Source organism: Larus michahellis, chromosome 1 (genome assembly GCF_964199755.1).
Source record: "Larus michahellis chromosome 1, bLarMic1.1, whole genome shotgun sequence".
Classification (NCBI taxonomy): domain Eukaryota; kingdom Metazoa; phylum Chordata; class Aves; order Charadriiformes; family Laridae; genus Larus; species Larus michahellis.
In genome coordinates this window covers 190,181,066-190,193,543 of record NC_133896.1, presented here as the reverse complement: position 1 = coordinate 190,193,543, position 12,478 = coordinate 190,181,066, and the positions used below count along the sequence as shown (strand labels likewise).

Below are 12,478 nucleotides of genomic sequence, written 5' to 3'. Positions count from 1 at the left end.
AAAGTCCGCCCTCTGGAAGTCCAAGGTAGCAGTTCTGCTGACCCCTCTCCTTGCTTCTCGCAGAATTGAAAACTCTATCATTTCATGGTCACTGTTCCCAAGACAGCCTCCAACCTTCACATCCCCCACAAGACCTTCCCTATTTACAAACAACAGATCCAGCAGGGCACCTTCCCTAGTTGGCTCTCTCACTAGCTGTGTCAAGAAGTTATCCCCGGCACATTCCAGGAACCTTCTAGACTGTTCCCTCCCTGCTGTATTGTATTCCCAGCAGATGTCCGGCAAATTGAAGTCCCCCACGAGGACAAGAGCTCGCAATCTTGAGACTTCTCCCAGCCGTTTATAGAATATTTCATCTGCCTCCTCATCCTGATTGGGCGGTCTGTAACAGACTCCTACTACGATATCTGCCTTGTCAGCCCTGCCCCTGATTCTTACCCATAAACACTCAGTCTCATTATCACCATCATTAAGTTCAAAGCATTCATAACACTCCTTAACATACAGGGCCACACCCCCGCCTCTCCTTGCTTGCCTATCCTTCCTGAAGAGCCTATAGGCATCCATGGCAGCACTATAGCTGTGTGAGTCATCCCACCACATTTCTGTGATGGCAAGTGACCTTTATTCTGGGATTTGTAGGTAAGAACACTCTTCTCGCCAAAAAAAACCCATACAGTTTAATCACGAGAAGAAATCTGACATACTAAGTAGCATCACTTCAAGACCCCTTCACACTGCTGTTTTCCTCTTGCTACTCACATCACGCAAACACCCAGGCTCCAGTACACGAGGCACCCTACAGTTACTGCACAACATGAAGGCCCCCACTCCATGCATCTTTCAGCTTATTCACAGCTTCCTGTCTGCCTTTAGAACAAAACACACAAGCAGCCCCCACCTGTAATAAATTACTTCCAATTCTCTGTATGAAATTAAGTTAGCTCTTTCTCTATATAGCAATCTGTACGCAGTATGTACATCAGAAACTGAGTAAGGCTGATGTCAGGTTCCATGTTTTTGTTTTCTTGACAAAAAAGAAACTATATAAAGATATCATCTTTCTAAATATAGATCAATGCAGCAGATTAAATTAAAAAAACAAACCACCACACAGGGGACAAGAAATTAACAATTCTAATGGCTAACACCACATGTGCCTCACTTTATCACAAGTACATAATCAACAGTTCTTATAATATTTCCCTATCTTAGCTTTCACTGAAAACACATAAAGAATTATTTCAGTTGCTTTCTGGGTTTGTATTAAAGCAACTCACTCAATTTCTGATACCTCCTCTTACTGCTTATGCTTCTAAAATACTCATCACTACATTTTTATATTGCCTGTTAAGTAGTCTCTCTGGAACACTTCCTGTGCTAGCATAATACGTGCTAAAAAGAAATTAAATCAGCCAGGTTTTTTATTCCAGCAGAACTGATTGCTCTCTCCCTCAAAGGAAGGATAAATTCAGCCTTGTTATCCCAGCTAGTGAAGATAAGAAGTGCAGGTGCTACCCTCTGGCATGCCTCTGAGTGTGTTGAAGGTCCCAGTAACAAGGATGGTTGTTTCCAAGTTCAGGTCTGAAGGAATTCAAAGGATAAAATCCTGCACATCCTTTGCTATGGCCTATCAATATTAGCAACTTTGTAATTTTTTTTTTATTATCATTATTATGCAAGAAGACAGAGAAATTACAAGTTCAGACCACATGCATGAAGGATTATATTAACACTTACTCGGAAGAGTAAAATTTAAGTGTTCCTTCTAGTTTGGTTTTCTCATTAAACCAGGCAGCACTCTGCTCACCAAGCGTCATCAACTGTAAGCACAGATGTGCCTGAAAATTCCTGACGTGCTTCAAGAAACACCAAAGTTTTCAAGTGTTCAAGTGAACAAGCAAGTTCCGTGTCCTGTCTCCAAATGCAGCCAGCAGTGGATACTTCAGGAAGAACAGGAGAACATAAGAAGAAAAGGCATTTCCTCAGCATACTCTTTAATTTCTAGGATCTTTTACTCAGCAATCATGTGGTATGGAAGCATATTCATTCTTAAACTCTCAATACGATTTTCTGGACTCAATTTGTCAAAGGGCTTTTTGAGCTTCTGCAAAGTTTTGACGTTCACAACTTCCTACTGCAACAAGTTCCAAAATTTAACTACATATTGTGCAAAATGGTACCTGCTTTGTTTGCTGTGAGCCCTGCCAGATGAATTAATTTGACGCACTCCTAATTCTTGTGTTCAACCCAACTCCTCCCTGTTCACCTTTACTTATTCACTTCGTCCTTATCCACCTGTGAAACTTCTCATTACTTCAGACCTCTGTAAGATTTCCAAATCTATCCTCTTGCTAACCTGAAAGGTAACAATGTTATTTAGGAGTTGCCTCCACCGCCACCATTTCTTGTTCCCCAGATCATCCCTGGTGCTCTCCTCTGTACTGTTTCTAGGTCCGTTGTATACTTCCCACGATGGGGAGGATGAGACCAGAACTACACACCGTATTCAGGATACAGGCAACATGATGGCGCAATAATATTTTGGTTTTTGTTCTCTGTCTCTTTTGTAATCATGCCGAATGTTGAATCTGCTTATTTGACATGGCATTCTTATAGAGTTATCCACATCTGCTGAAAACCGAAACCTCCTCCTGAATAGCACCCGCCAGCGGAGACCCAATTGCTGTGTATGTATAATTAGAATAGTTATTCTCTATGCATGTCAGATTAGATTTTTCAGCTCTCAATTTCATCTGCCATTTTATCATCCTGTCACTCAGTATATCATGATATACTTCTGCAGCTTTCTGATGTCAGCCTTCATTTTTACTGTGCTGGATAAGCTCTTACAACTAGAGCACTACACAGTGTTCATTATAGTTTCATGAAACCAGACACTCAGGTATCAGTACAGAAGAGGAAGTCAGATGCAGTGACCTACTTACCATCAGAAATACTGCACTGCAAAGTAAGTCTGAAATTCCCCACCATTTTCAAGGGCCACAATAAGATGTTTTGGTAGTTGAATTACAACGGTGTCACACTCCTTTACCACACAAGACCAGTATTTGGGTACTACCCTGTCCTTGCAGGTTCTTTCAAGTTAATGGTTTGAACCTTTTCCCTCCATCCCCAAAGGAGGAAGAGGAGGCTACTGTTTCTCCCCAGACAGAACAAATACACATCTAGAACAATGGGTGTACACCCACAGGGGACTAGAGCTTTGAGTCTCCCCTTTCCTGAGCCAAGGCTTCCTGTTACCAGCAGAAGCAGCCAAGCCATCTTGATAGAAAGATCCTCCACAGAACAGAGCTGGTATGTAGGCAAGATACAAACACCATGGCCTAGTTTGCAGCAGGAGATGCGAGCACGGACCCACACCAGGCAGATGCCTGGGTTTGATCTAAAGATCTTTGTATCTTTTCACAGCACCTTCACTATAGCTATACTTCTCTAGCACCAAGATGAGGTGTAGTGACAAGACGCAAGGTGTTTGTTTTTCTTGGGGTTTTTTGGTTTGGGGTTTTTATTGTTTTTTTGTTGGTTTTTTTTTTTTTTTTTTAAAGCAGGATGTGAATTTGGGAGAACTCAAACTTTCTCCGACTCTCAGACTTTGGGGAAAATAAAAGTTTGTTTGTTACCCTTAACAAAGCAGGGCCCAAGGACAGCTGCCGGGTAGCCCAGTTTTCCCTGCTGGCGTTCCCTTTACCGCAGCAGCCGCCACGCCCGCGCCTACGAGAAGGGGAAGGGGGGCACTGGGCAACCCCGGCCCCACACCGCAGACCGGCTCTCCCCCGCGTCTCAGGCGCGGCCCCGCTCCGCGCGGCCGCCCGGCCTCCTCCTCCATGGGAGCCGCCGGCCGCCGCCAGGCCGGGGACGGGAGGGGAGGCCCGGCCGCCACAGGCCGAGCCCAGGGGAGCGCCGGCGGCTTCTTACCTTCACCAGCCACATGCCCGTGTTCTGCTTGGCCCCGGTGAGGTCCAGCTCGCCCTTCTCGCTCATGGCGGTGCAGGTGGCCGGCACCCAGGCAGAGGACGGGACTAGCGCTTCCTGCTCCCGGCGGCGCTTGTACCCGCCCGGACCCGCACAGCAACGCACCGCCGGCAGACGGCGGCCCGCGGCGGACAAATCTCCTCCGCTCGCTGAGCATGGCGGGACGATGGGCCCCTGCTGCCGTGGTACCTGGGTTCGAGTCCCCGCTCCGGCGCGGACGCTGCCGGGAGGGGCCTCGACATGGCGGCCACAAAAAGTTATTCTCTCCCCCTACAGGAAGGGTTATCCCGGCATGCTGGAGAACGGCAGCAGCATGCAAAATGATCTAGCGAAACTGGAGGAGCAGTCTGGAGAGAGGAGACAGTGCCATGACAGGGCTCTCCTGAGTGGGCAGGAAATGGCGGGCTGGGGAGCAGCGCTGGGGAAAGGGGTCAAAGCAGCACCGTGTGCCCAGATGTCACAGAAGGGAGAAAAAAAGAGCAGGTGAATCGTTTACCATGGATAAACAGGGAAGAATTAGGCTTAACTTTCTGCAAAGGGAGCTCACGGTGAAGCATTGGAACAGGCTGTCCGAAGATGGGATGGCGTCTCGGGCACTGAAGATGTCTTAGGTCAGGAGAGAGCAGGTGCCTGACAGTTCTGCTTCGAGATGCGGGGATTTGGCTTAGATAACCTCTCTAAGTCCCTATTTTATGACTCTGTCCCTGTCGCCGGGGTAGTTTTCCTAACAGCTATACTGTTTCCCTTGTTACATTTTAAGCTCGTTATTTCTCCTCTATCCATTGTGGACACAGAGAGCATTTTATTCCCTTCCTCTCTGCAGTTTTACTTTATCCCTTCACTGAGATGTATCCCTTTGGTTTGTCTCCGCTTACACAAAACAACCTCACTTTGTTCAATTTTGTCTCATAGGTCATATTTTCTAGACCTCTGGTCGTGTCCGTTCCTCTCTGAATTCTCCCCAGTACGGGTTTACATCCTCCCTGAAGTCTGGTTGCACATCAGCGAAGGTCTTGCTCCGTCTGAGACTCCACCAGCAGCAAGCAGGGCATATTTCTGATAAAATACACAAAACATTGCTCACCTGGCTCGCAGAAAACCATCTCGGTATTACATCTCAGATACAATAGCCTGCCTTTCTATTTATAGGCAAGCATCTAGGTAACCAAGGAGGGCAATGCTTTTATGCATCTCTGAAGCAAGAGCAGCTAACATTGAACTATTCTGATTAGGATTAATTGCATTTAAAGATGAAGTTTTTTTCACATTGGAACCGTACTTGTCTGCAGAACTCAGATGAGAGGGTGGATGAAGGTTATACTGTTAGTTGGCTTCCACTAAAAATTCAGATTTCATTAAGACAACGTTTCACAGACACCCCAGAGGCATCTCCCCAAATGCTAACAAAAATGAGAGCAGATGCATCTTAACAGTGGTAAAAACAGCCACTGTTCCTGGGACTGTGTGACCGACCCCCAAATATTATTGGTCTAAGACCCTTAGGTTTTGTTCATCTGGAAAATAGGTGGATCTACACAGACAAATACCATCACTTTACAATTTACTTTTGAGTCCTACTCCACTGAATCTCTGTGCTGTACATGGGACAGTTTGCTCCTGGAGTCTTTTTGAGAACAAGAGAAAACCAGAGGCATGGCTGGATATCCAAGAAGGTATGGATGCAGCCGTATCCCACCTTGCTCTCTGTACCCAGCACAGTCCTCCAGCATAACTCCAATACTGCACTCTCAACCACAGCCAAAAGCTCTCAGGTCATTTTTCAGGGAACGTGCTGTTCCCCACCCTCCTACAAAACAGCTTGGTGATGGGTCTGGCAGAAATGAGGGGCTCAGTGGTATGATTTTCCTAGAATCACAGAATGCTTTGGGTTGGAAGGGACCTTTATAGATCATCTAGTCCAACACCCCTGCCATGGGCAGGGACACCTCCCACTAGACCAGGTTGCTCAAAACCCCATCCAACCTGGCCTTGAACACTTCCAATGCAGGGGCATCCACAGCTTCTCTGGGCAACCTGTTCTAGTGTCTCACCACCCTCATCATAAAAAAATTCCTCCTTATGTCCAATCTAATCCTACCCTCTTTCAGTTTACAACCGTTGCCCCTCGTCCTGTCACTAAAGGCCCTGGGTGAAAAGTCTCTCCAGCTTTCTTGTAGGCCCCCTTTAGGTACTGGAAGGCTGCTATAAGGTCACCCCGGAGCCTTCTCTTCTCCAGACTGAACAACCCCAGCTATCTCAGCCTGTTTTCATAGGAGCGGGGTTCCATCCCTCTCACCATTTTCATGTCCCTCCTCTGGATCCACACCAACAGGTCCATGTCTATCTTGTACTGGGGACCCCAGAGCTGGATGAGGTACTCCAGGTGGGGTCTCAAATTTTCCCCTGGGATAAACATTGTCTTAACGAAAAAGTTGTCCCTCTGCCACCGCCCTAAGCTCAGTCTGCTTGCTCAGATCACACCCACCACCCCTTTTAAAAAAGGAAAAAGCCGTGGAATGGCTGTTTCTAATAGGAATGACATTTTTAGTGAGGTGACATCACAGTGGGTTCGGACAGACCTGCGCTCGGCTGGGTGGGTGATGGAAGGAGAGGAGCTCTGCTTGCAAGTGGCCTGGCTGCAGGCAACAGCAGCGTGGCTGACCACCTTGGGACTCCTTAGAGAAGGAATGCAGGAGGAGTCATCACTCCTGTTCCAGGTGTAAATGACAATAGCGAAAACCTCTGTAAAGCCTGGCAATTGGGGTGGCTCAGCTGGCAACCCGGAGGGGAAGGCGGCCAGGCAGAGATCTCTCCTGGCTCCCTCCAGGCAGCCTCTCCAGACCCGTTTCCATGGAAACTGAATTTAAAGGGACAACAAGCAGGAAAAGAGCACATTTTCATTAATTCCTCATTTAAAATCTCAACCTTCTATTTGCCAGGGACACATTTAGTGCCACGGAGGAGGATCTGGGGGCCAGCTGCAGAGCTGTGTGTTAGTCACCCATTTTCTTCTTGCTTGCACGGAAACAGATGTTGTGTCTGAGGAGATACGTGGCCAAATTCAGACTTGCACAACCTTCCTCTCTTTCCCCCACCGCCCCCATCCAACTAGGTGAGATGAAGAGGCTGCAATGTCAGTGGCAGCCGCGCATGGTTTCTCTTCATCGGTTTTAGGAACGGACTAATTGCCGCAGCCTGATGGTGCTGGTTGAAAACCAGTGTAGCAGAAGATGCAAAAGGCCTGATGCTGTCCTGTTGAAGCTGACAGGAGTTTTGCCATTAGGAGCTCGCGTGCTTTCCTCAAAGCCCAGCAAGGATGAGGGGAGATGTGCAGAAGGGGTTGGTAGTGGTCCCACCCAAGATGGACACCATTGAACAAGTTTCAGTGAAAATACTTCTCGGTAATCAAATGGAGTTTTTAGGGGGAAAAGACCTACTGGCAAAGTGAATTGCACATGGGAGCGCTCAAACCAGTCAGCTGTATCCTCTCTGGAGAAAACCTGCTTTATTGTTGGGTAGCCCTAAAGCATGACACCTGGGAAGGCTCATCAACTCCTGGCACGGTGTGCATATCATAGAATCATAGAATCATAGGGTTGGAAGGGACCTCTGGAGATCATCTAGTCCAACCACCCTGCCAGAGCAGGGTCACCTAGAGCAGGTTGCACAGGAACACGTCCAGGCGGGTTTTGAACATCTCCAGAGTTGCATATCTCCCCAAGGGACAGCACTCTCCCCGAAGACAGCACTCACACATGTGCTGGTCACCTTTTCATGACTCACTGGTTCCACTGGAGGGAAGGAGACCTGGACACGCAGGCAGAGGACTGGCCAGCGAGTCTGGAGGCCACGTGCTTTCTTTTCCTGAGCCCCCCTAATAGCACTAAATGGAGGAACCCCCTCAAGACAGCTCTTCAAGATGTCAGGATTCCTTTGTCTCAGCTTCACTGGTTTTAGTTGCAAGATGATTCAACATAGTTCTTATTCCTTGCCTGGTAGGAAGAAGTCATGGGATAACATTTTAGAAACATTGGAGGTCTTGATGAAAACTACATTTTTCCATATTGTTCCTGGTGCAGAGAAACCCCGAGGGAAATGAAGCAGCCTCTGTAGAAAGGATATAAAATAAAGCACATGATAATTACTGTATTATGAGCTAATACAACACACAGATCTATATTCTCTCCGTGCAGATGTCCCCAAACCTTCCCCATCAGGTGAAGTAGCAGATGACAAACAGTTTTCATATGCTAGATCAAACAAATCAACTATAATCATACTAAACTGCAAGCACTGAATTATATTAAGCAGGTGGATCCCATCTTGTGTTTCAGTTTATAAGCAAGGCAGAGCGCGTGTGTGGAATTTTAGTAAGAGGAACAAAATTTCCTTACCCCAGGTGCATGACAACCAAGAAGAAGATCATTGCTTTGAGTGACAGAAAAATGGAGTCACAGCCGTCTCTGGCTCCTTTTCACTGCTCCGACAGCAAAGAGTTTGCACACCCTCTGTCTTTATTACTTTCCACGTGGTGGATGAGCAGAAGTGTGCATCTGGCACAAGGCAAGGAGGAGAGGGACTGCAGGGCTTGGCTATGGTCCTGTGAAATCACACGAAGCACATGAAAGGCCCTTCCTACCTGAACTGCTGCAGCCACTTTGCTGCTCTGGGACTCACGCTCCAGATGTGCCACAGGGGTCCAACTGTGGGCTCTTCCTGCAAGATAAACCACACCACTGAGCCACAGGCTCCCCTTACTGTAAAAGGCATTGGAGCATGGCCATCAAGCCCCCATCCCATCACAGTGATCATGTGGCTGGGGTCACGTATGGGGTGGGAAGAGTTTGGAAGAGGCCACAAGGCTGCCCAGGTCATGCTGGCCACCTGGCTGGCTTGAGAGCTGGGCAGCCCTAAAAGCCAGAGGCCATGACCTCCTTCCTGTAGCCAGATGCGGCATGGCCATCTTGCAGCCCAGAGGCTTGAGACCAAAGCAAGTATCTAAGTATCTAAGACCAAAGCATTCACTTAGATTCATGCAGCTAGAAGACCTTGTTTTGGCGATTTCTCACTGCTCATGGTGAGTCTCCTCAGGGATGACTGGAGCACCCTTCTTCTTTTCTGGCTGCTGGTGCTGAGCATGTTGCAGGACCACCACCTCTTTGAATCACACTTCACATTTGATGGGAGCCCTTGGCATCTGCAAGTGATTCCTGGTAGTTTTGGGATGTTTTCTCATCTCTTGGTTCCCAGGTTTCCAGAATTCACTTCACCAGGAAACGGTGATGCCCCAGAAATCTGATTTCAGCTCTCCTCTTCTCTGTGAATGGGGTGACATGCCCAGTCTGTTTTCGAGCATTGCCATGTGCTGGAGGAGCTGAGTGCTGCCCACATCTGGATGCTCCCTGAGTTCAGCTTCATACACAGGAGCTGTGCTGGGCCAGCATATAGGGTCAAAACATTCAAGTTTGGAGCTAGAGCTGAGACCTGCTGCCAGGCACAAAAGGAAGCTCCTGCAGAAGCTGACTTTCATGTGGAAGCATTGAGCCAGGAATGAGACTATTCCAAAACCAGCTAATGCTCTGACTTCATTTATTCCTGTCAGCCAACCTCCTCATTAACAAATTAAGGTAAGCAGGGCACTCATTTGGGAAGAAGAAAATTAATGGAATGAGATTGTTACAGAGCTGCTTGTCCTATTCTATTACAAGTACCACACAGCATCATCAGAGCTCCACTCGCCAGCGAGGGTTTCTCCTATAGCCTGAATATGTGATTTTGCATCCAACAGAGAACCCATGGCTTCACAAGTGTGCAAGAATTAAATCTCAAAACTACCATTAATACTTGAACTGCCAGGGCAAGCAGACAGCACACTGCCTTTCACCATCTTCAACTGTGATCACAGAATCATAGAACCATAGGATTTGGGTTGGAAGGGGCCTTAAAGATCATGTAGTTCCGATCCCCTTGTCATGGGCAGAAAAATCTTCCACTAGACCAGGTTGCTCAAAACCCCATCTAACCTGGCCTTGAACACTTCCAGGGATCAACTGACGCACTGAAGTCTTTCTCCACAGGGCTGCTCTCACTCCCTTCATCCCCCAGCTTGTATTTGTGCTTGAGATTGCCCTGACCCACGTGCAGAACCTTGCACTTGGCCTTGTTGAACTTCATGAGGTTTGCACAGGCCCATCTCTCAAACCTGTCCAGGTCCCTCTGGTTGGCATCCCTTTGCTCCAATGTGTCAACTGCACCACACAGCTTGGTGTCATCGACAAACCTGCTGAGAGTGCACTCAATTCCACTGTCCGTGTTGCTGACAAAGATGTTAAGCAGCACCGGTCCCAGTACTAACCCCTGAGGAACACCACTCATCACTGGTCTCCACTGGAACATCAAGCCGTTGACTGCAACTCTTTGAATGTGACCATCCAGCCAATTCCTTATCCACTGAATGGTCCATCTGTCAAATCCATGTCTCTCCAGTTTAGAGACAAGGATGTCAGGCAGGACAGTGTCAAATGCTTTCCACAAGTCCAGGTAGATGATGTCAGTTGCTCTTCCCTTATTCACCAACACAGTAACCCTGTTGTAGAAAGCCACCAAATTTGTCAGGCACAATTTGCCTTTAGTGAAGCTCTCACCAATCACCTCCTTATTTTCTGTGTGCCTTAGCATGGTTTCCAGGAGGATCTGCTCCATGATCTTGCCAGGCACAGAAGTGAGACTGACTGGCCTGTAGTTCCCTGGGTCTTCCTTTTTTCACTTTTAAAAAATGAGGGTTATGTTTCCCCTTTTCCAGTCAGTGGCAACTTCACTGGACTGACACAACTTCTCAAATATCATGGATAATGGCTTAGCAACTTCATCTGCCAGTTCCTTCAGGACCTGTGCATGCATCTCATCCGGTCCCATGGATTTGTGCACCTTCATGTTCCTTGGATGGTCTCAGACCTGGTCTTCTCCCACAGTGGATGGTTCTTCATTCTCCTGCAACATGGACGGTGAGACCAGAGCCCTTGCCGGTGAAGACAAAGGCAAAAAAGTCATTGAGCAGCTCAGCCTTCTCCATATCCTGGGTAGCCAAGTCTCCCATCTCCTTCTGGAGATGGCCCACATTTTCCCTAGTCTTCCTTTTATCACTGACTTACCTATAGAAGCTTATCTTGTTGCCCTTGACATCCCTGGCCAGATTCAATTCTATCAAGGCTTTAGCTTTCCAAACCTGTTCCCTGGCTGCTTGGACAATTTCTCTGTATTCCTCCCAGGCTACCTGTCCTAGGCTTCCTTTTTGTGTTTGAGTTTGTCCAGGAGCTCCTTTTTCATCCATGCAGGCCTCCTGGTGTTTTTGCCTGACTTCCTCTTTGTTGGGATGCATCACTCCTGAGCTTGGAGGAGGAGATCTTTGAATATTAACCATCTTTCTTGGGCCCCTCTTCCCTCCAGGGCTTTATCCCATGGTAGTCTAACAAGTAAATCCCTAAGAGGGCAAAGTCTGCTCCCATGAAGCCCAGGGTAGCAAGCTTGCTGTGCGCCCTCCTCACTACCCTAAGGATCTTGAACTCCACCATTTCATGGTCACTGCAGCCAAGGCTGACCCTGAGCTTGTCATTCACCACCAGCCCCTCCTTGTTGGTGAGAAGAAGATCCAGCATGGCACCTCTCCTCATTGGCTCCTCTGTCACTGGAGAAGGAAGGTATCTTTGATGCATTTCAGGAATCTCCTGGATTGCTTATGCCCTGCTGTGTTGTCCCTCCAGCAGATGTCGGTGTGGTTGAAGTCTCCCATGAGGACCAGGGCTTGTGGACGTGAGGCTTCTCCTATCAGTCTATCTGCTCAGTCTTCCTGGTCAGGTGGCCTGTAGCAGACCCCCACTATAACATCACCTGTCCCTGCCCTCCCTTTAATCCTGACCCATAAGCTCTCAGTCCGCTCCTCATCCATCCGCACGTGGAGCTCTATGCACTCCAGCTGGTCATTGACACAGATGACAACACCCCCTCCTCATCTCCCCTGCCTGTCCTTCCTGAAGAGCCCATATCCTTCCATTCCAACACTCCAGTCACAGGAGCGATCCCACCACGTCTCTGTGATGCCAATAAGATCATAGCCCTGCAGGCGTGTGCACATCTCTAACTGCTCTTCTTTATTCCCCATGCTACATGTGTTTGCATGGAGGAATTTAAATTGGGCCCCCAGTTAAGATGACTTACTGGCTGGTGTGGCTGGAATTCCTTTGTGCTGTACTTCAGGTGCTCTCCTCCTGACCTGTGATCCTTTTGCAGGCTCTGGGCATCTGTTGCTGGCACTGGCATCAAACTGGTAGGAGTGGGATGGGTTGAGGTTCCCCTCCCCCAGCAACTTTAGTTTAAAGCCGTCTTCGCTACCTTGGCATCATTGCATCATTCTCTTGCCGGCACCGCAGGTGGTCTGTGTAACCTGGAAAAAAGAGAGCAAATAATCTGCAAAGAGGCAAAAAAC

At 48.0% G+C, this 12,478-nt stretch overlaps 1 protein-coding gene across 1 annotated transcript in view; it reads right to left on the bottom strand.

The window, feature by feature from the left end:
- Positions 1-4,141, bottom strand: part of GTF2F2 (general transcription factor IIF subunit 2) — a 96,092-nt gene extending 91,951 nt beyond the window's left edge. Inside the window, exon 1 of the mRNA XM_074565185.1 lies at positions 3,940-4,141. Coding sequence (XP_074421286.1) covers positions 3,940-4,005 — 66 coding nt within the window. The 5' untranslated portion in view covers positions 4,006-4,141. The remainder of the gene's footprint in view (positions 1-3,939) is intronic.
- Positions 4,142-12,478: the final 8,337 nt, after the last annotated feature.